This window comes from Pogoniulus pusillus, chromosome 1 (genome assembly GCF_015220805.1).
Source record: "Pogoniulus pusillus isolate bPogPus1 chromosome 1, bPogPus1.pri, whole genome shotgun sequence".
Classification (NCBI taxonomy): Eukaryota; Metazoa; Chordata; class Aves; order Piciformes; family Lybiidae; genus Pogoniulus; species Pogoniulus pusillus.
The window spans coordinates 551,841-576,980 of NC_087264.1; the positions used below are offsets into that span (position 1 = coordinate 551,841).

Consider the following 25,140-nt stretch of genomic DNA (forward strand, 5'->3'; position numbering starts at 1 on the left):
TGTCCCTTTTTTCTCTGATTTGTTCTGCGAGTTCAGAGGAGGCCATGAAGATGCTGAGAGGGCTGCAGCAGCTCTGCTCTGAGGACAGGCTACAAGAGCTGGTGCTCTGCAGCCTGCAGAAGAGAAGGCTTCCAGGAGACCTTGGAGTGGCCTTCCAGGATCTGAAGGGGGCTACAGAAGGGCTGGGGAGGGACTATTGACAAGGTCTGGTAATGCCAGGAGGAGGAGGAATGGGTTTGAAGTGGCAGAGGGGAGATTGAAAGTGGATGTTAGGAAGAAGTTGTTTGCAGTGAGGGTGGTGAGAGACTGGCACAGGTTGCCCAGGGAGGTTGTGGAGCACAGAAGCAGCCAATGTGATCAAAGGTCTTCGCTCACATTCTGTGCTCCACAACCTCCCTGGAGGTGTTCAAGTCCAGGCTGGATGAGGCCTTGAGTGATCTGTTCTAGTGGGAGGAGTCCCTGCCTATGGCAGGGTTGAGCTTTGAGCTGCCTTTCAGCCTGAACCATTCTATGGTTCTATGATTGTCAGTAACAGCCTCTGCACTACCACCAGTCCCACTGCGCCTGTCACATGTTAAGTGACCTCCACAGACTGTGCCAGCCTTGGAATTGCCAAATGGAGAGGCTAGACAGCTCTGAATTTAACCATTTACCCAGAAAGATGTGGAAGTACTGGAGAGAGTCCAGTGGAGGCTACAAGGATGATGAAAGGATCAGAGCATCTCTGCGAGGAGGAAAGGCTGAGAGCCCTGGGGCTGTTCAGCCTGGAGAAGAGCAGCCTGAGAGGGGATCTGATCAATGCTGACGAACAGCTACAGGATGGGGGGCAAGAAGACAGGGCCAGACCCTTTTCAGTGGTGCCCAGTGACAAGACCAGAGGCAATGGGCACAAACTAGAACCCAAGGGGAAAAGCTTCTTTGCTGTGAGGGTGCTGGAGCCCTGGAGCAGGCTGCCCAGAGAAGTTGTGGAGTCTTCCTCTGGAGGGATTCCAAACCTGCCTGGACATTGTGATCCTGTGGAAGCTGCTGTGGGCTGACCCTGCCTTAGCAAAGGGGTTGGTCACTTCCAGCCCCACCCGTGTGTGCCCTCTCACACCACAGGTCTCCCATCCCACACCACCACCTGGGCCAGCTCTCTCTCGAGCTCTATGTGCATTTTGTTTCTTTGCATTTATAAGCTTTAATGTAACACTGCCTTCTGCTCACCACATACACAGCAGGTCCCAGTGACAGGACAAAAGCAAGGGGAAGAAACCTGAAAATAGGCAGTTCCACCCAAACATGAGAAGGAAGTTCTCTGCTTTGAGGGAGGCAGAGAACTGACACAGCCTGCCCAGACTGGTGGTGGAGTCTGCATCCCTGGAGACTTTCAGCCCCGCCCTGCACGTGTTCCTATGTGATCTGCTTTAGAGACCCTGCTCTGGCAGAGCAGTTGGACTCCACCATCTTCAGAGGTCCCTTCCCACTCCTTCCACTCTGTGATTATCCTGCTAACCTCCACTCCTGCACCCACCAACCAACAGTCAGTTTCACCATCCAGCTTTTTGACCATTTCTAGCAATAAATACCTCCCATATGAGTCCAGAGAGCTCCTCATGCTCCCATTTATCACAGCCAGCTTACCTCATGACACAAAAATCTGCTGGGACAACCAGGGTCACGCAGAAGGGACCACAAGCAGCACAGCCTAAAATGAGGAGTTCCCCTGGTATTTCGCTGGGGAGGTTCATACTCTGCTGTTTATTTATGGTGCATTAGCAACTGATACAACCTCTCAGCTGAAACCATTCAGAGAGGCCAAGAGAAGGGCTCTGGGCCAAGCTCAGCTCCTGCAAGCAATCTTTTGGAGACAGCCCAACACTTGACCATCTGATTTCAAAGCCACTTTTTATAGCCCCTCAGTTGTGTGTGATGCTGTCATCGGATTACAGAGGGAACAGGCAAGTCTTGGGCAGCTGCTCCCAAACAGAGTTTGGTCGTGGGGCAGGGCAGAGGCAGTGGCATCCCTGTGATGCTGGAACATCACTGCTGTCCTGCAGCCATGCCTGTGTCCCGCTGTTAAGCCCCACATTTCTTCTGCTGGATGTGCCATCATCACCAAGCCTTTGCCAACCCAGGGAGGGCTGCAGAGGAAACTAAAAGTGAAGGCCACCATGCTAAAATAAGGAGGGAGCAGGAAAGCATCGGGGGAGCAACAGTGGTTTCATCTCCCATCCCAGAATTCAAAGGAAAGAAGCAACGTTTCACCCTTCACCCTGCCAGTGAATTGCTGATGAAAAAGATGTTTGCTGCTGCTGGTGCTTAGGAAGTGTACAAAGGGTCTTAAAGTGCGTTGTGAAAGGAGACAAGCTTGGCAAATGTGGTATTTAGTCCCTGTAGCCAAAGCAGAGCCTGGCCCAGGCTGTAAGGACTTACAGATGGTAGCACTGCAGCTAATTGGAAGCTGGGACAAGAAATTGCTCCAGAAACCCAGTTCCTGTTTTCTGGCTGTAAGAGCAAGCAGAAGATCCTTCAAGTATCCAAGTGGTGTAGAAAAATTCAAGTCCTTTATCTAGGCTTGGCATTTTTACTAAGTCCTACTGGACCTGGAGGGATCCAGTGGCTGGAGGGAGCTCTTCATCTGGAGGTAAAACATCTGCTCAGGGGGTGACTTCAGCCGGGGGCTTGTTGTGATAGAATGAGAGGGAATGGATTGAAGCTTGAGAAGGGCAGATTTAGACTGGGTATTAGGAAGAAACTCTGCAGAGTGAGGGTGGTGAGACACTGGCACAGGCTGCCCAGGGAGGCTGTGGCTGCTCCCTCCCTGGAGGTGTTCCAGACCAGGCTGGATGAGGCCTTGAGCGACCTGTTCTAGTGAGAAGTGTCCCTGCCTATGGCAGGGAAATTGGAACCAGATGACCTCTCCAGGCCCCTTCCAACCCAAACTGTTCCATGATTGTGTGACTCTCATTACAAACTCTCCATTAGCTATTTCATCCACATTTTCCAGCTGAAAGGGCTTTTCTTCACTGAAAGGGCTACCAAACACTGGAGTGGTCTGCCCAGGGCAGTGCAGGAGTCACCATCCCTGGAGGCGTTTCAACGCCATGTGGACCTGGCGCTTAGGGACATGGTTTGGTGTTGACCTTGCAGTGCTGGGTTGAAGGTTGGACTGGATCACAGAATCACAGAATCAACCAGGTTGGAAGATAACTCGAAGGTCATCCAGTCCAACCTAGCACCCAGCCCTGGCCAATCAACCAGACCATGGCACTAGGTGCCTCATCCAGGCTTTTCTTGAATACCTCCAGGGACAGTGCCTCCACTACCTCCTTGAAGGTGTCTTTCAACCAGAGCTACACTGTGATTCTGTGAAGCTGCTCCTGCTAAAGGTCACTCTGAAGGAAAAAGTGTCACTGAAATGTGGGTAGCCCAGGAGCAGTGACCTGAACAAGGCTAATGTGTTGACTCTGCAATTGATGCACTGGTGAGGGCTGTGTTTGCTTTGGAGCGGACTTCTTGTCTGTACACATGAGACAGATGGCACTGGCAGCATCCACCAGAAACTGCTGTAAATGGTCCCTTAAGCATTTTGCTTCCCTGTGTTGCGTGGGTGCATGAGAGCCCAGCTACCCAGCCTCGTACTTGGCGGCCCTGCATTGCTGCTGGCAGCCGCAGGCAGCAGCCAGCTGCCACGACAGGCAGCATGCTCCATACAGAGGCTGGAGTGCTGCATGAAAGCTGCTCCAAACCCAGTTTTCAGCTGGACTAGAGCAGGAACCCTTTGGCATCTCCTCCAGCCCACGCTGGACCAGCTACAGCTGAGCTCTAACACTGCTGCAGCTTCCATGTGCATGTCCAAGCAGAAGGGCTCCGTCAGAGCTAAGAGATTTGCCGCTCAGAGAAGCCTCATCCCTGGAACTGCTCCAGGTCAGGTTGGACAGGGCTCTGAGCAACCTGATCTAGTTGGAGATGTCCCTGCTGCCTGCAGGGGGGTTGGATTAGATGACCTTTAGACATCCTTTCCAACCCAAAGTATTCCATGGCTTTATCAAGCGAGGGAAATGCCCTTTGGCAAGCGGAGCAGACATGAGGATTCGATGGGAGGCATTTCAGAAACGCGACCAGGAAGGCGGCTGTTGACCTCCAAGAGGAATTTTTCCAGCTGTTGCATGGAGCTATTTTACTCCCTACACAATCTTTTCCAGCTGCCTGCAAGAGCCTGCTTGTGTCTGTGTTGTCTCTGTCTGAAGACAAATCCATGGCCTTTTTTTTTCTCCCATGCAATCTCTCATTTCTGGTCCAGTCCCTACACGGCTCACTCAGCTCAGCTGTGCCCATTTGTCTCCCAGAGACAGAAACTAGAGCTGAGATGAACTCCTCCTTTTGCACATCTTGAGTGGCTTTAAAGAAAAATGTCTGCTTTGCAGGGCATAAAATCCACAGTTTAAGCTCCTTTGCACTAAATCCACCAAGTAAATCATGCAGCTGCTGCCACTTTAACCACCAAGGTGTGTTGTTATAGGAGAGCAGTTGTGGTCAGAGATGGGACCAAAACCCACATCTCAGCATGGAAACAGAGAGTCAAGAGTGGTGTGGTTGGAAGAGACCTCTGGAGCTCATCCAGTCCAACTCCCTGCTAAAGCAGAGGCACCCACAGCATCTTGCCCAGGATCACAGTGTCCAGCTGGGTTTGGAATTCCTCCACAAAGAGACTCCACAACCTTTCTGGGCAGCCTGCTGCAGGGCTTCAGCACCCTCACAGCAAAGACTCTTCTTATCTTCAGATGGAACCTCCTGGGTTCCAGTTTGTGCCAGTTGGCCCTTGTCCTGGCACTGGGCACCACTGAAAAGCGTCTGGCCTCATTTTCGTGACCCCTGCCCTTTAGCTCTTGCTGAGCATTGATCAGATGCCCTCTTAGGCTGCTTTCTTCAGGCTCAGTAGCCCCAGGGCTCTCAGCCTTTGCTCCTCACAGAGATGCTCCAGGCCCCTCAGCAGCTCTGTAGATCCTTTTGGCCTTTCTCTAGTAGTTCCTTGGACTGGAGAGCCCAGAAATGGACACAGCTGTCCAGATGTGGAAGAGGAGGTGATTGTGCTGCTTTGTCCTCCTCCAAAATGCAGGCTCCCTAGACTCTGCCAAGCAGGGACACACAGTGGTGGTTTCAGTGCTCCGAGGGACAGGCACTCGGTCTGTGAGGAAACATTAGTGGTGTTCTTGCAGCACAGAATCACAGAATGTGCCTTCACAGGATCCCACAGGATCCCAGGATGTCAGGGGATGGAAGGGACCTCTGGAGCTCAGCAAGTGCAACCCTCCTGCTAGAGCAGGATCACCTAGGGCAGGCTACACAGGAACACATCCAGGTGCTCCGGAATCTCTCCAGAGCAGGAGACTCCTGAGCCTCTCTGGGCAGCCTGCCCCAGGACTCCAGCACTCGCACAGCAAAGAAGTTTTCCTTGCTGTTCAGATGCAACCTCCTGGGCTCCAGTTTGTGCCCCATTTCTCCTTGTCCTGTCACCGGGCACCACTGAGAAGTCTGGTCCCATGTTCTTGACACCACCCTTAGGGTATCTGTTAACAGACAGAACACAGCAGCAGCGACTGGAAGGGCTGGGTAGGGACCTGCTTCCCTCAAGGTAAAAATTAGGGCAGTCACAGTAGTTCTAATGTCCAACTTAGTTACACAAGCAATAGTAATGTTCCAAAGAACTTCTCCCAGCATCCATCTTCCCACCTGATTTCTGTCTGGGTTAGATGAAGAAATTCCCCTCAGGACCTCTGTTTTAGTTCCCCAGAGGCTGTTTGGCTTAGGCTAGCTCTGGAAGCATAAAAACTCCATCATTTGCCCTCTAGCACAGACAAAACTTAGTGGAAATCCTCTCCCTAGAGCTGCTCCAGTCACACTCCACCAGGACCTGTGCTCCACAGTGGCTCTCCGTGCGCTGGGTCACAGCTGCTTCTGAGCAGCCACAGCCCCGGAGCATGGCTGGGGGCCTCGTAGGAAAAGGAGACTCAAACCTGCGTCTCTCCCATTCCAGACTTCAGAACTCTGCTGGCTGAAGATGAGGCAGCAGTGTGCCCAGGTGGGCAGCAGAGACAGTGGCAGCCTGGGCTGGCTCAGGAGCAGTGTGGCCAGGGAAGTTCTTCTGCCCCTGTGCTCAGCACTGCTCAGGACACCTCTGGAGTGCTGGCTCCTCCATTGCAGAGAGATGTGGAGGTGCTGAAAGGTGTTGAGAGCAGGGCAGCAAGGCTGGGGAGGGGCCTGGAGCACAGCCCTATGAGCAGAGGCTGAGGGAGCTGGGGGTGTGCAGCCTGCAGCAGAGGAGGCTCAGGGCAGAGCTCATTGCTGTCTGCAGCTACCTGCAGGGAGGCTGTAGCCAGGTGGGGTTGGGCTCTTCTTTCAGGCAAGCAGCAACAGAAGGAGAGGACATAGACTCAAGCTGTGCCAGGGCAGGTCTAGGCTGGATGTTAGGAGGAAGGTGTTGGCAGAGAGAGTGATTGGCATTGGAATGGGCTGCCCAGGGAGGTGGTGGAGTGGCTGTGCCTGGAGGTCTTCAAGAAAAGACTGGATGAGGCACTTGGTGCCATGGTCTGGTTGAGTAGATAGGTCTGGGTGCTAGGTTGGCATGGATGAGCTTGGAGCTCTCTGCCAACCTGGGTGATCCTATGGCTGTATGACTCTATGAACACAACAGTAGGCTCTCTTCTTCAGAAGGAGCCAATCCGGTGGATCGTGGCTCCTGAATTTACAGGGCTCCTGAGTTTACAGAATGAAGCATCCAACTTATCTTCAACACAAATTCACTCCAGATAAAGTTCTGCAAAACAGACCAGAGGGGAAAAAAACCCAAACATCACAAACCCAACCAAGCCATCAAGGATTATGTAACTTTCCAAGTGCCCAGAGATAAGAGCATGGTTGTGTCGGAGGCTGGGCTGGCGGTGCAGCAGCTCACCCCCCCGAGGCTGCCAGCTTCATACATTCAGAACATTTTATTAGATGTTCTTCAGCTGCCTGAGTGTTTAAATAGTTATTTGGGCACAAGCCAAGTTCTCCACTTGCTGCCTCAGGCCATGCAGCTATGTCAGGATATCCCACAAAGGCCTCAGAACCACAGCAGCACGCAGGTGGCAAAGCCCCTCAGCATCCAACCTAGAGCCCTGCTCCACAAGAGTCACCTTGCAGCACCTCCCTAAGCACCACAGCCAAACCTCCCTTAAACACAGCCAGGCTGGGTGACCCCAGCACCTCCCTGGGCAGCTCACTCCAGTCCCTGACTACTCTCTCCATGGCAAACTCTTACCTAGGGGGCTGGAACTAGATGATCCCTGTGGTCCCTTCCAACCCTGACTGATTCTATGATTCTAATGTCCAATCCAAACCTCTCCAGCCTCAGCTTGAGGCCATTCCCCCTTGGTCTGTCTCCAACTACCTGTGAGCAGAGCCCAGCAGCAGCCTCTCCACAATGTCTCTTCAGGTAGCTGTAGACAGCAATGAGGTCTGCCCTCAGCCTCCTCTTCCTCACACTAAAACCATTCCCAGCTCCCTCAGTTGCCCCTCGTCAGATTTATTCTCCAGGCTCTCCCCCAGCCTCCTTGCCCTCCTCTGGCCTCTTAAGCTGCTAGAGTGTCACAGGAGCAGACCAAAGGGCTGACTGTGGCAAAGGTTCGACCAAAAAGAGTAGATTTAGACTGGGAATCACAGGACCATGGAATATTAGGGGGTGGAAGGGACATCAAGAGATGGTCTAGTCCAACCTCCCTGCCAGAGCAAGGTCACCCAGAGTGGGTCACAGAGAAAGGCATCCAGGTGGGCTGTGAGCAGACTGCAGAGCCTCTCTGGGCAGCTGTTGCAGGGCTCCCTCATGCTCACAGTGTGGAATGTTCACCTGGAACCTCCTGTGATCCAGCTTGCTTAGAAAGCAATCCTTGCCCTTGAGGCTGGGCAGACACTGGAACAGGTTGCTCAGGAAGGCTGTGGATGCCCCTCCCTAGACTACCTTGAGCAGTCTGGTCTAGTGGCAGGTGTCTCTGCCCAGGGCAGGGGGAATGTAACTAGGTGATCTTTAAGGTCCCTTCCAACCAAAATCATTCTCAGACTGTATGAAATTCAGGATGGAAAATCAGAGTGACTTATTGATTTGCCACCACAGGAGCAACCTCCAAAACCACCTGGAAGCTGAGGGCAGTGGAGCTTGCAGTGACACAAATTCTTCTCCCTATTATCAAGTGACAGAGCAGGAGGAAATGGCCTGCAGTTGTGCCAGGGGAGGTTTAGGATGGGCATTAGCAAACACTTCTTTTCTGATGTGGTGGTCAGGCACTGGCACAGGCTGCCCAGGGAGGTGGAGGAGTCACCACCCCTGGAGGTGTTCAGGAAGCCTGTGCTCCTTACACTCTGGGACACAGTGGTCTTAGGTTGATGGTTGGGCTCGATGTTCCTTGAGTCCAACCTGAACCTGCCCTGTCTAACCCGAGGCCATTTCCTCTCATCCCATTACTTGTACCCTGGGAAAAGAGACTGACCCCAGCTGGCTGCCCCTTGCTTCCGGGGATGCTGCAGAAAGCAGACCTGCCCTCAGACTCTTTCACTGCAGGCTAAGCAGCCCATTCCCCTCAGCTGCTCCCCAGGAGACCTGTGCTCTGTCTCCTTCAGCACGTGTCAGACGCTCCAGTGGGTCAGATGCGGTGTCCTCGCTGTCACACGGCCACAGCTGCCCGAGGCCCACGGCTGGACTCTGGTCCACCTGAGACAATTCTAGCATTTGCTGCTTGCAGCTTGCAAACGCTGCCTGTGTGAGTGCTGCCCAGAGACAAAACCACCCCCACCTGGGAAAGACCCAGCGTGAGGAGGAGGCAGACAGGAGCTGGACCTAACAAATGCTCAGGGCTTGGCTGCCTTCTGCAAGCAGGATGAACCTCCACATCCCAACTATTCAGCTCCCTCTCAGAGCACAGCAGCACTTTTGAGTCTTGCCCCTAAAGTGTCTGAACTGCAGCCAAAGTCAGGCTGGAGGTGAGGAGGAAGTTGCTGAGCATGAGAGTGGTGAGAGGCTGGACTGGGTTGCCCAGGGAGGTGGTTGAGGCCCCATGGCTGGAGGTGTTTGAGGCCAGGCTGGCTGAGGCTGTGTGCAGCCTGCTCTAGGGTAGGGTGTCCCTGGGCATGGCAGGGGGGTTGGAAGTGGCTGATCCTTGTGGTCCCTTCCAACCCTGACTGATTCTGTGGTTCTAAAGTCAAATAAAACTCAAAGCACCACCACCAGAAGAACAAGAACTCACAGTATCACAGTATCACCAAGGTTGGAAGAGACCTCACAGATCATCAAGTCCAACCCTTTACCACAGAGCCCAAGGCTAGACCATGGCACCAAGTGCCACGTCCAACCTTGCCTTGAACTGCCCCAGGGATGGAGACTCCACCACCTCCCCGGGCAGCCCATTCCAGTGTCCAATGACTCTCTCAGTGAAGAACTTTCTCCTCACCTCGAGCCTAAATTTCCCCTGGCACAGCTTGAGGTCCCCTGCACTTGGAGCTATTGAAGCCATCCCATTGGACTCTGCCCATCTGTCCAGGCGGCCAAGGTCCTGCTGCAGAGCCCTTCTGCCCTCCAACCCAGCCACATCTGCCCCCAGCTTGGTGTCATCTGCACACTTGCTGATGACTGACTCCATGCCCTCATCCAGATCATCTATGAAGATGTTAAAGAGGATGGGGCCCAGCACAGATCCCTGAGGGACACCACTAGTGACAGCTGCCAGCTGGATGTGGCACCATTCACCACCACTCTCTGGGCTCATCCCTCCAGCCAGTTCCTAACCCAGCACAGAGTGTTGCCATCCAAGCCATGGGCTGACAGCTTAGCCAGCAGTTTGCTGTGGGGGACAGTGTCAAAGGCCTTGCTGAAGTCCAGATAGAGCACATCCACAGGCCTCCCCACATCCACCAAGCGGGTCACCTGATCATAGAAGGAGATCGGGTTAGAGAGGCAGGATCTGCCCTTCCTAAACCCATGCTGGCTGGACCTGAGCTCTTTGCCATCCCTCAGGTGCACTCTTATCACCCCCAAGATAACCTGCTCCATCAGTTTCCCTGGCACTGAGGTCAGGCTGACAGGTCTGTAGTCACTCACACCCTGGGCCTCGGACCATAAAGAGCAACCAGAATAAGCTTAAGGAAGGCAGCAACAGCTTTGCCAGCATCTCCCAACATCCTCATGACAGAAGTCTATTTAAAGGGTCTCTGTCAACAGCAGAGTAAGGATGAAAGAATTCACTGACTCACACTGTGACACAGAACCTGATGTCAAGTGACAGGCAGAACAGGGACGGGGAGGAAGGAAAGAAAGGAGGAGATTTTCTTCCCTTTCGGTCACTGTGCAGCTAAACCTCCTTATTTCCTGTTGCCAGTGTCTGGTGCTGGTCTGGACCCTGCTCGAGAGCTGCAGCCCAGCACAGGCACGGAGCAGGAGAGCGAAACGCAGAAGTTGGCAGCGGCATGCTTGGGCCTCACCGTTCAAAAAGCTGAGCACACTGCAACTTGGCGCTGCTCTAAATGGTCAGATTTCCTTCCACACCCATCCCCTGGACATATTTAGAAGTAGCTGTGCTGCTGCCAAACCCCTCTGCTCCCAGCAGCAAGCCCCTCCTTGGCGTTCCACCCGTGCTGTCTCTGTGCCAGGACGTCAGCGCTACTGATCGCCCGGACACTATCGTGAGATGCTGCTGCTGACCCCTAAGTACCCCTCTGGTGCTCACATCTCTCCACAAGGATTGCATTTCAGCTCCACAGTCTCAAGCAGGTGTCAGCTGATGACAAATTCAACATGAGCCAGCAATGGCCACTTGCAGCCCAGGAGGCCAACTGTGTCCTGAGCTGCATCCAAACAAGTGTGCCCAGCAGGGCGAGGGAGGTGATTCTGCTCCCCTGCTCTGCTCTTGTGAGACCACAGCTGCAGTACTGCATCCAGGTCTGGTGCCTCCAACATGTGAAGGACACAGAACTGCTGGAGCAGATCCAGAGGAGGCTATAAGGATGATCAGAGAGCTGGAGCATCTCCACTATGGAGACAGGCTGAGAGTTGGAGCCTTGCAGTGCCTGAAAGGAAGCTCAGGAGGGACTTTTTACAAGGGCTTGTTGTGATAGGACAAGAAGAAATAGACTGAAGCTTGAGAAGGGCAGAATTAGACTTAGATTAAGAAGAAATTCTTCAGAGTGAGAGTGGTGAGACACTGGCACAGGCTGCCTGTGGCTGCTCCCTCCCTGGAGCTGTTCAAGGCCAGGGTGGATGAGGTGTCTGTCCCTGCTGATGGCAGGGGGGTTGGAACCAGCTGATCTTTAAGGTCTCTCCAAACCCAAACCATTTGATGATGATGACAACAATTATAAGGAAAGTGTTACTTCATCTGTCAGCAGGGTGTGCAGGAAGCACAAACCAAATGGTTTGAAGAGGCTCTCTGTGGCGATGAACAACTGCAGACAGCTTTGCCCCCACGCTGGGGCTGCCACTCTGTGTGCTAAGAGAGCCCTGGGAACACTGCACATCTCACAGCACCAAAAAGCTTCAGTTTTGCAAGGGAAAAAACCCAAACAAAACACAACACAGCAGCTTTTTATAGAAGGTTTTTTGGCAGGGGAGGGTGTGGAAATATTACAAATACCTCAGAAGTCAGAGGACATTCTGTACCGGAGTGGGGACCATTTACAAAGGCAGGGGAGGGAGGAAAGGTAAGGTCACATTCAGTGTCGAGACTGGATGATGGCGTTGCCTTGCTGGAGCTGGGCTTGCATCATGCCGTGCCCAAATGCCACCATCTCCTTGTCTCAGTTTGCATTTAGTGGCTGGAGGCTGCAGCAAGGAAAGCTGACTGCTGCCACCCCATCAGGCCCACAGCCCTGGGCATCTCAGGAGTCTGAGCAGGAGAGCAATGGGGAGCAACCTATCGCCCTCACCAGACCTTCTGCGTCCCTTCCTTCCTACCTTGGCCCCCCACGAGCTCACCAGCATGGGACAAACTGTGCAAGAGGGTCCCATTTTCCTGGTGTCTCCCATCCCTGGGGAGCTGAGGATCAGAGGGAGATAGGATTGGGCATGGAAGGTGCAGCTGCTCAGCACAGGACGCTCCCAAACGAGGCGATGGATTCACACAGAGCTCTTTGGGGCCGATGAGGCAAGGGCTGGAGGCGATGCCCTGCCAGCCCCCTGGGAGCTGGAGAAAACAGGACTTGAAGGCAATTTCTTCATCTCGCACAGCCTCAGGGCGGGGAAGGGAGGGAGTAGTCATGAATTTCGGAGTGCTTCCTCCCAGAGCTGCCTCCTCCCAGCTCCAGCACTATTTTCCCTCTCCCAGCTCTGCCACCATGGCCTCCTCCCACCGACGTGAACTGGAATGATGCCTGCTGCAGTGTTCAGGCTGGAGGACAGCGCAGCTCCCAGAAGAAGAGAAGGAGGGAAGCTTTTACCCTGCAGCACAGGCTGTTTCCCCAGGAGAAGCAGCATCTCCAGGGCAGGAAACGCTGAGGCATGGGAAAAACCCTCCAGGCTTGCATCTCACTGTTTGCTTTTCCTCTCCCACGTGCCCACACAGCAGCAGCAGATCCTGCTCGGAGTCCTTCGCTGCTCCCAGGACACGTAGGAAAAACTCAGAGGCAGCAGCAGGAGAAAAGGGATGCTGCAAAGAAGCAGCTTAAGGGCGTGAGGAGATGCAAGGCATCTGCTGCCGCAGAATGGGATGAAGCTGCTGTGGAGGAGGAGGGTTTTTGCACTCCTTGGATGCTGGCTTAGCATGAGCCCTGCAGCATAACCACTGTGGAGGGAAAGGCGCTTCTGCTCGCGGTGTGCAGCACACAGGGAACACAGCAGGGCAATGCAGAATCACACAGGCTGGAAAAGACTTCTAACATCAACAAGTCCAGCCACTGTGAAGAGCTCCACTAAACTCTGTCCCTCATAGAATCATACAATCATACAATCAACCAGGTTGGAAGAGAGCTCCAAGCTCAGCCAGCCCAACCTAGCACCCAGCCCTGGCCAAGCAACCAGACCATGGCACTAAGTGCCCCAGCCAGGCTTCTCTTGAACACCTCCAGGGACGGTGCCTCCACCACCTCCCTGGGCAGCCCATTCCAATGCCAATCACTCTCTGTGACAACAACTTCCTAACAACATCCAGCCTAGACCTGCCCTGGCACAGCTTCAGACTCTGTCCCCTTCTTCTCTTGCTGCTTGCCTGGCAGCAGAGCCCAACCCCACCTGGCTACAGCCTCCCTGCAGGCAGCTGCAGACAGCAATGAGCTCTGCCCTGAGCCTCCTCTGCTGCAGGCTGCACACCCCCAGCTCCCTCAGCCTCTCCTCACAGGGCTCTGCTCCAGGCCCCTCCCCAGCCTTGCTGCCCTGCTCTGGACACCTTCCAGCACCTCCACATCTCTCTTGAGGACTATCACTACAAGCCCTTGGAAAAAGTCCCTGCCCAGCTTTCCTGCAGGCCCATAACCCCTCCAGTCTGCTCCTGCTGGAGTACAGAGGAGTTTCAAAGGCCCAGCAACAGGAGGAATCACTTAAATTACTCATTAATCATGCCACATGTTAGAGTCACTGCAGTGTGCAATGGAATGCTCCAAGGGCAAAGACGGCAGACCCCTGTGGGGAAAGGCTGTGCCAGTTGGGGCTGCTCAGTCTGGAGAAGGCTTCAAGGAGACCTCAGAGCAGCCTTCCAGTATCTGAAGGGGGACTACAAGAAAGCTGGGCAGGGACATTTCACAAGGGCCTGGAGTGACCTCCAGGAGTCCCTCCCAAGTCCTACCAGGCTGAGATGCTCTGGTGCTGGCAGAGGCCTTTGCTGAACCAAAAGGAAAACGCAAGCTGCCCGAGGCTGGGGCAACCTCAGCGCCCTCCAGTCCCTCCGTGCTTTGGCAGGCTGCAGCAGGCACTGAGGTGTGAGCAGACAGCCCCCATGCCTTCAGGAACCAGGCCCCCTGTGCAATGCAGATGACAGCTCCAGGAGGCTTTCAGACAGCAGCGAGCAGCAGGCTCCTGGGTCCGGCAGGCACCTGGCATCCCAACAGCGAGGAGTTGAGCCTCGCCGTGGCACCCTGCGCTGCGGCACCCTGCATCGCGGCACCCTGCGTGCTGGCACCCTGCGCCGCGGCACCCTGCACTCTGGCACCCTGCGTGCTGGCACCCTGCACCGCGGCACCCTGCGCTCTGGCACCCTGCGCTGCGGCACCCTGCGCTCTGGCACCCTGTGCTGCAGCACCCTGTGCTCTGGCACCCTGCATCACAGCACCCTGCGCTCTGGCACCCTGCGTGCTGGCACCCTGCGCTCTGGCACCCTGCATCGCAGCACCCTGCGCTCTGGCACCCTGTGCTGCAGCACCCTGTGCTGCGGCACCCTGCATCGCGGCACCCTGCGTGCTGGCACCCTGCGCCGCGGCACCCTGCGCTCTGGCACCCTGCGTGCTGGCACCCTGCGCCGCGGCACCCTGCACTCTGGCACCCTGCGTGCTGGCACCCTGCGCCGTGGCACCCTGCGCCCTGGCACCCTGCACCACGGCACCCTGCGCTCTGGCACCCTGCGCTGTGGCACCCTGCACTCTGGCACCCTGTGCTGCGGCACCCTGTGCTCTGGCACCCTGCGTCGCAGCACCCTGCGCTTTGGCACCCTGCGCTGCGGCACCCTGCGCTCTGGCACCCTGCACCGCGGCACCCTGCGCTCTGGCACCCTGCGTCGCGGCACCCTGCGCTCTGGCACCCTGCGCCGCGGCACCCTGCGTGCTGGCACCCTGCGCCTCGGGACCCTGTGCTCTGGCACCCTGCGTCGCGGCACCCTGCGGTCTGGCACCCTGCGCCGCGGCACCCTGCGCTCTGGCACCCTGCGCCGCAGCACCCTGCGCCGTGGCACCTTGTGCCGCGGCACCCTGCACTGCGGCACCCTGCGCTGCGGCACCCTGCGCCGCGGCACCCTGCGTGCTGGCACCCTGCGCCGTGGCACCCTGCGCCCTGGCACCCTGCACCGCGGCACCCTGTGCTCTGGCACCCTGCGCTGCAGCACCCTGCTCTCTGGCACCCTGCACCGCGGCACCCTGCGCTCTGGCACCCTGCGCTGCGGCACCCTGCGCTCTGGCACCCTGCGTCGCGGCACCCTGCTTGCTGGCACCCTGCGCCGCGGCACCCTGCGCTCTGGCACCCTGCGCCGCGGCACCCTGCGTGCTGGCACCCTGCGCCTCGGGACCCTGTGCTCTGGCACCCTGCGTCGCGGCACCCTGCGCTCTGGCACCCTGCGCCGCGGCACCCTGTGCTCTGGCACCCTGCGCCGCGGCACCCTGCGCCGCGGCACCCTGCGCTGCGGCACCCTGCGCTGCGGCACCCTGCGCCGCGGCACCCTGCGTGCTGGCACCCTGCGCTCTGGCACCCTGTGCTGCGGCACTCTGCGCTCTGGCACCCTGCGTCGCGGCACCCTGCGCTCTGGCACCCTGCGCCGCGGCACCCTGTGCTCTGGCACCCTGCGCTGCGGCACCCTGCTCTCTGGCACCCTGCGCCGCGGCACCCTGCGCTCTGGCACTCTGCGTCGCGGCACCCTGCGCTCTGGCACCCTGCGCCGCGGCACCCTGCGTGCTGGCACCCTGCGTGCTGGCACCCTGCGCCTCGGCACCCTGCACTCTGGCACCCTGCGTCGCGGCACCCTGCGCTCTGGCACCCTGCGCCGCGGCACCCTGTGCTCTGGCACCCTGCATGCTGGTACCCTGCGCCGCGGCACCCTGCACTCTGGCACCCTGCGTGCTGGCACCCTGCGCCGTGGCACCCTGCACCGCGGCACCCTGCGCTCTGGCACCCTGCGCTGCGGCACCCTGCGCTCTGGCACCCTGCGTCGCGGCACCCTGCTTGCTGGCACCCTGCTTGCTGGCACCCTGCGCTCTGGCACCCTGCGCCACGGCACCCTGCGTGCTGGCACCCTGCGCCTCGGGACCCTGTGCTCTGGCACCCTGCGTCGCGGCACCCTGCGCTCTGGCACCCTGCGCCGCGGCACCCTGTGCTCTGGCACCCTGCGCTGCGGCACCCTGCTCTCTGGCACCCTGCGTCGCGGCACCCTGCGCTCTGGCACCCTGCGCCGCGGCACCCTGCGCTCTGGCACCCTGCTCTCTGGCACCCTGCGCTCTGGCACCCTGCGCCGCGGCACCCTGCGTGCTGGCACCCTGCGTGCTGGCACCCTGCGCTCTGGCACCCTGCACTCTGGCACCCTGCGTGCTGGCACCGTGCGCCGCGGCACCCTGCGCCGTGGCACCCTGCGCTCTGGCACCCTGCGCCACGGCACCCTGCGCTGCAGCACCCTGCGCCGCAGCACCCTGCGCTGCAGCACCCTGCACTCTGGCACCCTGCGCTCTGGCATCCTGCGCTCTGGCATCCTGCGCTCTGGCACCCTGCGCTGTAGCACCCTGCGCTGCGGCACCCTGTGCTGCACGGCCTCAGCCTGCCATGGTGCGGTGCCACCGCCAGATGCACAGCACCAGAGGACAGAGGGCGACTGGGGTGTGCGGGGAGCAGTCTGGGGTCTGCCCAAAGAACTGCATCATCTCTATGAGTCCGACACCCTCGGGGCAAACACCAAACCCTCTCTGAGGGTCCTCCCACTGGGAAGTTCTTCCATCCACCACAGAGGCTGTGGGACCTTGACCGCCTGGACAGATGGGCAGAGTCCAAGGGGATGGCGTTCAATAGCTCCAAGTGCAGGGTGCTGCACTTTGGCCACAGCAACCCCATGCAGAGATACAGGCTGGGGTCAGAGTGGCTGGAGAGCAGCCAGACAGAGAGGGATCTGGGGGTGCTGATTGATACCTGCCTGAACATGAGCCAGCAGTGTGCCCAGGTGGCCAAGAGAGCCAGTGGCATCCTGGCCTGCATCAGGAATGGTGTAGTCAGCAGGAGCAGGGAGGTCATTCTGCCCCTGTACTCTGCACTGGTTAGACCATACCTTGAGTGCTGTGTTCAGTTCTGGGCCCCCCAGTTTAGGAGGGACACTGAGATGCTTGAGCGTGTCCAGAGAAGGGCGACGAGGCTGGGGAGAGGCCTTGAGCACAGCCCTACGAGGAGAGGCTGAGGGAGCTGGGATTGGTTAGCCTGGAGAAGAGGAGGCTCAGGGGTGACCTTATTGTTGTCTACAGCTACCTGAGGGGAGGTTGTGGCCAGGAGGAGGTTGCTCTCTTCTCTCAGGTGGCCAGCACCAGAACGAGAGGACACAGCCTCAGGCTGCGCCAGGGGAGATTTAGGCTGGAGGTGAGGAGAAAGTTCTTCCCTGAGAGAGTCATTGGGCACTGGAATGGGCTGCCCGGGGAGGTGGTGGAGTCGCCATCCCTGGAGCTGTTCAAGGCAGGATTGGACGTGGCACTTGGTGCCATGGTCTGGCCTTGAGCTCTGTGGTAAAGGGTTGGACTTGATGATCTGTGAGGTCTCTTCCAACCCTGGTGATACTGTGATATTGTGTGATACTGTGACATCTCTGTTTGATTTGTCTTTGTGCACAGGTACATAAATAAATGAAACACCAAACCAGGAAACAGTATTTGGAGACATCATATATAAATATAGATCACAGGATCAGAGAATCAGAGAACCAAGCAGGGGGAGAGAGCTCCAAGCTCAGCCAGCCCAACCTAGCACCCAGCCCTGGCCAATCAACCAGACCATGGCACTAAGTGCCCCAGTCAGGCTTGGCTTCAACACCTCCAGGCACAGCAAATCCGCCACCTCCCTGGGCAGCCCATTCCAATGCCAATCACTCTCTCTGCCAGCAGCTTCCTCCTAACATCCAGCCCAGACCTGCCCTGGCACAGCTTCAGACTCTGTCCCCTTCTTCTCTTGCTGCTTGCCTGGCAGCAGAGCCCAACCCCACCTGGCTACAGCCTCCCTGCAGGCAGCTGCAGACAGCAATGAGCTCTGCCCTGAGCCTCCTCTGCTGCAGGCTGCACACCCCCAGCTCCCTCAGCCTCTCCTCACAGGGCTGTGCTCCAGGCCCCTCCCCAGCCTTGCTGCCCTTCTCTGGACACCTTCCAGCACCTCAACATCTCTCTGGAACTGAGGAGCCCAGAACTGGACACAGCACTCAAATACTCTCTCTATATATACACACAACATATGTCATACCCATGTCAGTATCAGAAATCCATGTTAAAGTAGAGCATCACAGAATAACTTAGGTTGGAAATCCTTCAAGGTCATTGATCATTAACCCAGCACCACCAGGTTACCACTAAACCACGGCCCTCAGCACCACATCTAGATGGCTTTGGCAGCTCTGCAGGGATGGGGACTCCACCACTGCCCTGGGTAGCCTATTCCAAGGCTTGACAACCCTTTTGGGGGAAAAAACTGTTCCTCTTGTCCAACTTAAACCTCTCCTGATGTAACCTGAGGCCATTTGCTCTTGTCCTTTCTCTTGCTATTTGGGCAAGAAGGTCTCCCTTCAGCCTCTTTTTCTCCAGAGGGAACAACTCCAGTTCCCTCAGCTGCTTCTCACAGGATTTGTGCTCTAGAACCTTCAGCACGTGGTAGTTATTAGCCATGATGTTACACAAGTAGTTGTGTGTTCCTCTGTGGTCCAGGGAAGAGCTTCCCAGCTCCTCCAGCAGCAGCACTGCCTCCTCCCTGCATCACAATCCCCTCTGCCGCTGAGCCCATGTAGCAATCTTCTCCATAGCTCTGCTGAGCATCTGGCTCCCAACAAAGACACCCCAGGTCTAAACCAGATTTAATCACTGTAGTCTCCCACAGCTTTCACCACTCTTCAAATACACCTCGCTGGCAAGAGTCACTAGGAAGAGTGTGAAGCTCCCAGCAAAAATCCTGCTTTCCCCCAGATCAGGAAGATGTGCTCCAGCACATCAGATGCCTTGGGAGGGCAGTCAGAAAATGCTCAACAGATGTGTTCCTGCCTGCTGCAGAGAGCTCCCACTGCAGCTGGGCTGAAGCTATCTGAGAGGCTTCTCCTTCCCTTGCCACATCTCTGAGTATTCTGCTGCTCTGCTCATAAATACAGAGCGAGCCCTGGTGCTGAGCAAAGAGCTGTCCCAGGCCCATGTAAGGCTCTGGCTGCCTGGTGAGTCACTGGAATATCTCTCCTTAGGTGATTAACTCTATCACCATTTCCTGGTGTGACTCACTGCTAGAAAGATTCATCAGCAACCCAAGCGGGAAGCTGTGACCTCACTGTCTAGCATGACATTAAAGATGGTGATGGCAGACAGGAGGGGAAGCAGAATCGACTGGGAAATAGTGCTGGCTAAGCACTTTCTATTTTGAGGAGATACTGCCAATGCATCTTAAAAAAGGAAACCAGGAAGGAAAGGGCAAAGATTGATAACCAACAGCACACACCCAGCTGGCCACAGGCTGAGCTGGAGACACTAACAGTGCCCCTGTGCCTGAGCTCTGCCTGCCTCCTGAAACACAACTGGGTCACTGCTCCTGGAGAGCAGAAAGATTCACTGTGGCTGAAGTCAGGCTGCAGGGTCCTTTGGGCAGGACATCAGTAGAGAGTCCATGCTGAGAGCTAGTCTGAAGTCCTTGAGCAGCTCTGCTGTGAGCACAGACTGAAAGAGTTGGGGCTGTGCAGGCTGGAGCAGAGGAGGCTCCCAGGTGACCTTCTTGTGGCCTTCCAGGATCTGCAGGGGGCTACAAAAAAGCTGGGGAGGGACTTTTGAGGCTGTCAGGGAGTGCCAGGACTGGGAGGAATGGAGTAAAGCTGGAGGTGAGGAGACTGAGGCTGGAGGTGAGGAGGAAGTTCCTGAGCATGAGAGTGATGAGAGGCTGGACTGGGTTGCCCAGGGAGGTGGTTGAGGCATCCAGCTTGGTCTTAAACACTTCTAGGGATGAGGCATCCACAAATTCTAAGTGATCCATTCCAATCACTCACCAGCCTCATGGGAAAGAACTTCTTCCTAATGTCCAACCTAAACCCACCCTGCTCTAGTTTCAAACCACTGCTCTCCATTCTATCCCTACAAGTCCTTGTGAAAAGTCCCTCCTCAGCTTTCTTGCAGCCCCCTTCAGGTACTGGAAGGCTGCTCTAAGGCCTCCCTGGAGCTTTCTCTTCTCCAGCCTGAACAGACCAAACTCAGTCTGTCTTCATAGGAGAGATGCTCCAGCCAGCTGATCACCTTTGTGCCCCTCCCTGCCCCTGGAGCCTCTTGGGGGGCTCCAGAGCTGGACACAGAACTCCACATGGGCTCTCACAAGAGCAGAGTAGAGGGGCAGAAGAAAAGCAGCAGCCTAGGACAAGCCCTGTGTGCCAGGTAGGAAAGGATTCATCTTTTCCTCCAGGGCTTCCTCTCAAGAAGGGAAAGGAGTGTGAGGAGCTGGGGAGGAGGGAGCCTGGTTCTTTCCCTCCAGCAGGCAGCTCACCAGTGAAGCAACATTGCTTAATCTCTGATAGGATTTTCCTCTGGAGGAGAACCCCCAGAGCTGGCAGGTCTCCTACTGCAGGGGCTGCTTTTCATCCAGCACATTCATCTGCAGGGAAAAAGCCCACAACGACGACCCAGGAGCAGCAGCTTCAACACAAAGCAGGGCTGCCACCACCTCTCCTCAGACCAAGCTGAGAGCAGCAGCCGAACTGAGCCCAGACAGTGCCTTTCCTCCCAACGCCTCCAGAACAGTGCCAGCTCCCAAGCACTGGCACTGGAGCTGTCAGGCTGGCAAGAGCCAGCACAGACGTGCAGGCTGCTTGGTGCCCAGGGCCTGCTGCAACACAGCAGGGGCAGCAGCCAGCACTGACCACAGCCCCCCCGCGCCCGCGGCATGCACTACTTACTGAACGTCTTGCAGATGTCAGAAACAGCCTTGAAGACCCTGTCTGAGAAGTTGACCTTCACCTTGACATACTTCATGTTGGGCAGCTGCAGGCGCAGCAGCTTGTGCTGGGGCGTGAACTGGAGCTTGGCGTCCGCCTGGATGCCGTACTTGTCCAAGGTCCAGTGCGTCTTCAGCAGCCAGGTCTTCTTCTTCTCCCACCACAGCGCGTGGTCCGACCAGTCCTTCTTGACATCTGCGGCACAGAACCGTCGCAGCTTAGAGCCAGGGACAGGAGGAGCCCCCCCCAGACGGAAGGCAACGCTGCCACGCGCCCCACCGAGACCCACGGGTCCAAACCCACGCACAGCCCCTTGCAGAGGCGCTCCAGAGCGTCTGGAAGCCAGCTCAGAGACCACAGCAGGGGAGAGCTCAAGAGGCTTAAGGATCAGGTACCCAAGCCCAGAAGCAATGCCAAACAAGAAGACAAGTGGGTCATGGACCACCTGATACCGTCACTGGGAAGGACTGTACACTGCTTTTTAGAGTCACAGATGCATAGAATGGTTTGGGATGTAAGGGACCTTAAAGATAGGCTAGTTCCAAGCCCCCACCATGGGCAGAGACACCTTCCACTAGACCAGCTTGCACAAGGCCACATACAACCTGGCCTTGAACACTTCCAGGGATCTGAACACTTCCACAAGCTCCTCAGACAACCTGTTCCAGTGTCTCACCACCCTCACTCTAAAGAGTTTCTTCCTAACACCCAGTACGAAGCTCCCCTCGTGAAGCTTCAATCCAGTCCCTCTCTTCCTATCACTGTCTTTGTAAAAATCCCCCCCCAGCTTTCTTGTAGCACCCTTAAGGTACTGGAGCAAAGCTGGAGGTGGGGAGAGTCAGGCTGGAGGTGAGAAGGAAGTTGTTGAGCAGGAGAGTGGTGAGAGGCTGGACTGGGCTGCCCAGGGAGGTGGTTGAGGCCCCATGGCTGGAGGTGTTTGAGGCCAGGCTGGCTGAGGCTGTGTGCAGCCTGCTCTAGGGTAGGGTGTCCCTGGGCATGGCAGGGGGTTGGAACTGGCTGCTCCTTGTGGTCCCTTCCAACCCTGACTGGTTCTATGATTCTATGATACTGGAAGGCTGCTCCAAGGTCTCCCTGGAGCCCTCTCTTTCCCAGCCTGAAGAGCCCCAGCTTGCTCAGCCTGCCTTCTTGCCCTGCTCCAGCAGCTCAATGCCCTTCTCACCAAGTACCAGTTGCTGGGTTTTCCCATCCCTACCACGCAGGACATCTGCACTGCCCGAGGGTGAGCACAGCCCCCTCAGCACACACAAACAGCAGCACTGGAGAGAGGTTTCCTGAAGAAGTAAATAGCAGTGCTGTGGCTTCCATGCTCACAGAAACCTGGAGGGTGGCTGCCAAGAAAAAAAAGGGAAGTCTCTCTTCAATGGTGTCCTGTGACTGGACCAGGAGCAAGAGATACAGAGGGGAACACAGGAGGCTCCACCTCGACATGAGGAAAAGCTTCTTTATTGAAAAAGGTGCTGGAGACCTGGAGCAGGCTGCCCAAGGAGCCTGTGGAGTCTCCTTGCCTGGAGACCTTCAAAATCCACCTGCACATTGTGGTCTTGTGTGGCCTGCCCTAGGTGATGCTGCTCCAGCAAGGGCTTTGGACTCACTGAGCTCCAGCCACCCCTTCCAACACCTCCATTCTGTGACTCTCCTGCCTTCCAAACACAACTAGGAACCAAAACTAGAAGACAGCTCCCAAAGGAACAACAGTGCAAACCCCAACAGCCACAGCTCTGGTCCCACACAGAGAGTGGTGAGCAAGGGCATACTGTCCACCTGCAGAGCAGTGCCAAGTGGCTCCCTCAGGGGTCAGTGCTGTTTAACATCTTTGTCAGTGACATGGGCAGAGGAATCAGTGCAGCCTCAGCAGGTCTGCAGAAGGCATCAAGCTGTGTGGCACAGACGACTTGCTAGAGAGCAGGGATTCATCCAGAGGGACCTGGGCAGGCTGCAGAGCTGTGCCCAGGCCAACCTCAGGACATCAAACAAGGCCAAGTGTAAGGTCCTGCACCTGGGTGGGTGCAATCCCAAGCACAACTCCAGGCTGGGTGGGGAGTGGCTGAGAGCAGCCCTGAGGAACAGGACCTGGGGGTCTGGGGTGATGCAAAGCTCAAGAAGAGCCTGCAGTGTGAGTGCAGCCCAGACACAAGCCTGTGCTGGGCTGCAGCCAGAGCAGTGTGGGCACAGGGCAAGGGAGGGGATTCTGCCCCTTGGCTCTGCTCTCCTCACACCCCACCTGCAGTCCTGGGGGCAGTGCTGCAGCCCCCAGCACAAGCAGCACATGGAAGTGTTGGAGCCAGTGCAGAGGAGGCCACCAAGATGCTGAGAGGGCTGCAGCAGCTCTGCTCTGAGCACAGGCTGAGAGTGTTGGGGCTCTGCAGCCTGCAGAAGAGAAGGCTTCCAGGAGACCTTCAAGTGGCCTTCTAGGATCTGAAGGGGGCTACAGGAGGGCTGGGGAGGGACTACTGACAAGGTCTGGTAATGCCAGGAGGAGGAGGAATGGGTTTGAAGTGGCAGAGGGGCAGTCGAAAGTGGATGTTAGGAAGTTGTTTGCAGTGAGGGTGGTGAGACACTGGCACAGGTTGCCCAGGGAGGTTGTGGAGCACAGAAACACCAAATGTGATCAAAGATCAAAGATCACATTGGGAGCTTCTGTACTCAACAACCTCCCTGGAGGCGTTCAAGGCCAGGCTGGACGAGACCTTGAGCAACCTGCTCTAGTTGGAGGTGTCCCTGCCTATGGCAGGGGGCTAGAACTGGCTGAGCTTTGAGCTCCCTTCCAGCCTAAAGCATTCTATGGTTCTGTGATTGCTTCCAGCAGGGACATGACCATGAGGTCATTTCAGAGTCAGAAAGCATTTGGAGAACTAAAGCATGGAGATGACTCCACAAAAGAGCCACTCTGCAGCATTTCCCCTGGACACTACTCCAAAATACTCCCCCTAACACCTGGGATATTTTTCCCTGCACTCCCCACAGCCCAATTCCTGCAGAGCATCTCCCAGTGCCACATCCTCCACCCAGCACTAACGGTACCATGTCCCCCGCAACAGAGGAGAAAGGGGAGGGGAGGGAATGACCCAGGTAGTGCAGCTGCCTGTTGCAAAGCTCTGCCCAGCCCGAAGCCTTCATCTGCAGAGGCTCTGGGCAGGCTGTGTGCCAGCACTGGCAGCGGCAGCCAAGCCTCTCACTTCAGAAGAAAACCCAAATGCTTTGGCAGGATGTCCCCTGGGCAAGGCCACCAGAACCTCAGGGGGCCGCAGGAGCAGGCACAGAGGCACTTCTGCTCTCTGTACTGACCACTGCTGAGTCACCAGTGCCGAGCTTACAGACTTGTGCTCAGCTCTGGGCACTGCGATACAAGAGAGACTGGAGGTGCTGGAGCAGCTCCAGAGGAAGGCAAAAACGCTGCGGGGGGGGTGGAGAATAAATCTGATAAGGAGAGACTGAAGGAGCTGGGGATGGGTAGTGTGAGGAAGAGGAGGCTGAGGGCAAACCTCACTGCTGTCTACAGCTACCTGAAGGGACATTGTGGAGAGGCTGCTGCTGGGCTCTGCTCACAGGTAACTGGAGACAGAACAGGGGGCATGGCCTCAAGCTGAGGCTGGGGAGGTTTAGATTGGACATTAGGAGAAAGTTTTTCACAGAGAGAGTGGTCAGGGACTGGAATGAGCTGCCCAGGGAGGTGCTGGAGTCACCCAGCCTGGCTGTGTTTAAGGGTGGTTTGGATGTGGTGCTTAGGGAAACGGTGCAAGGTGAAGCCTGCAGAGCAGGGCTCTAGGCTGGACTCGGTGATGCTGAGGGCCTTTGCCACCTGCGTGCTGCTGTGAGTCTCTGGCTTTGTATGAGGAATGCTCTAATTTTCACAATGAAAAAAGAGAAGCTTGAAGGCTTTCCAGGTGGAGGAACTGGAGGTGATAACATCCTTCAGTTCTCAGCTCCAGCCTCTCCTCTGAGCTCGGATTCAAGACTCCACCTTCTGTACTGCACCCAGTTCTGGTGTCCCCCATCATAAGGACAACATAGAATCATAGAATTAACCAGGCTGGAAGAGACCTCCAGGCTCATCCAGGCCAACCTAGCACCCAGCCCTGCCCAAGCCAACCAGACCATGGCACTAAGTGCCCCACCCAGGCTTGGCTTCAACACCTCCAGGCACAGAGACTCCACCACCTCCCTGGGCAGCCCTTTCCAGTGTCAATCACTCTCTCTGCCAACACCTTCCTCTAACATCCAGCCTGTACCTCCTCAACCTAGGCCATTCTATGATTCCCAACAGGAAATATGACTTTAACTCAAATCAAACCTGATGCTT

At 56.5% G+C, this 25,140-nt stretch overlaps 1 protein-coding gene across 5 annotated transcripts in view; it reads right to left on the reverse strand.

Annotated features, from left to right (window-relative positions):
• The window catches only part of FERMT2 (FERM domain containing kindlin 2), a 79,731-nt gene that overhangs the window by 29,628 nt on the left and 24,963 nt on the right, over positions 1-25,140 (reverse strand). For 4 of the 5 annotated variants that reach the window (XM_064144077.1, XM_064144032.1, XM_064143971.1 and 1 more), the window contains exon 2: positions 20,781-21,014. The exons of the other annotated variant lie outside the window; for it this stretch is intronic. In XM_064144077.1, coding sequence (XP_064000147.1) covers positions 20,781-21,014 — 234 coding nt within the window. The remainder of the gene's footprint in view (positions 1-20,780; positions 21,015-25,140) is intronic. 5 annotated transcript variants of the gene reach the window in all.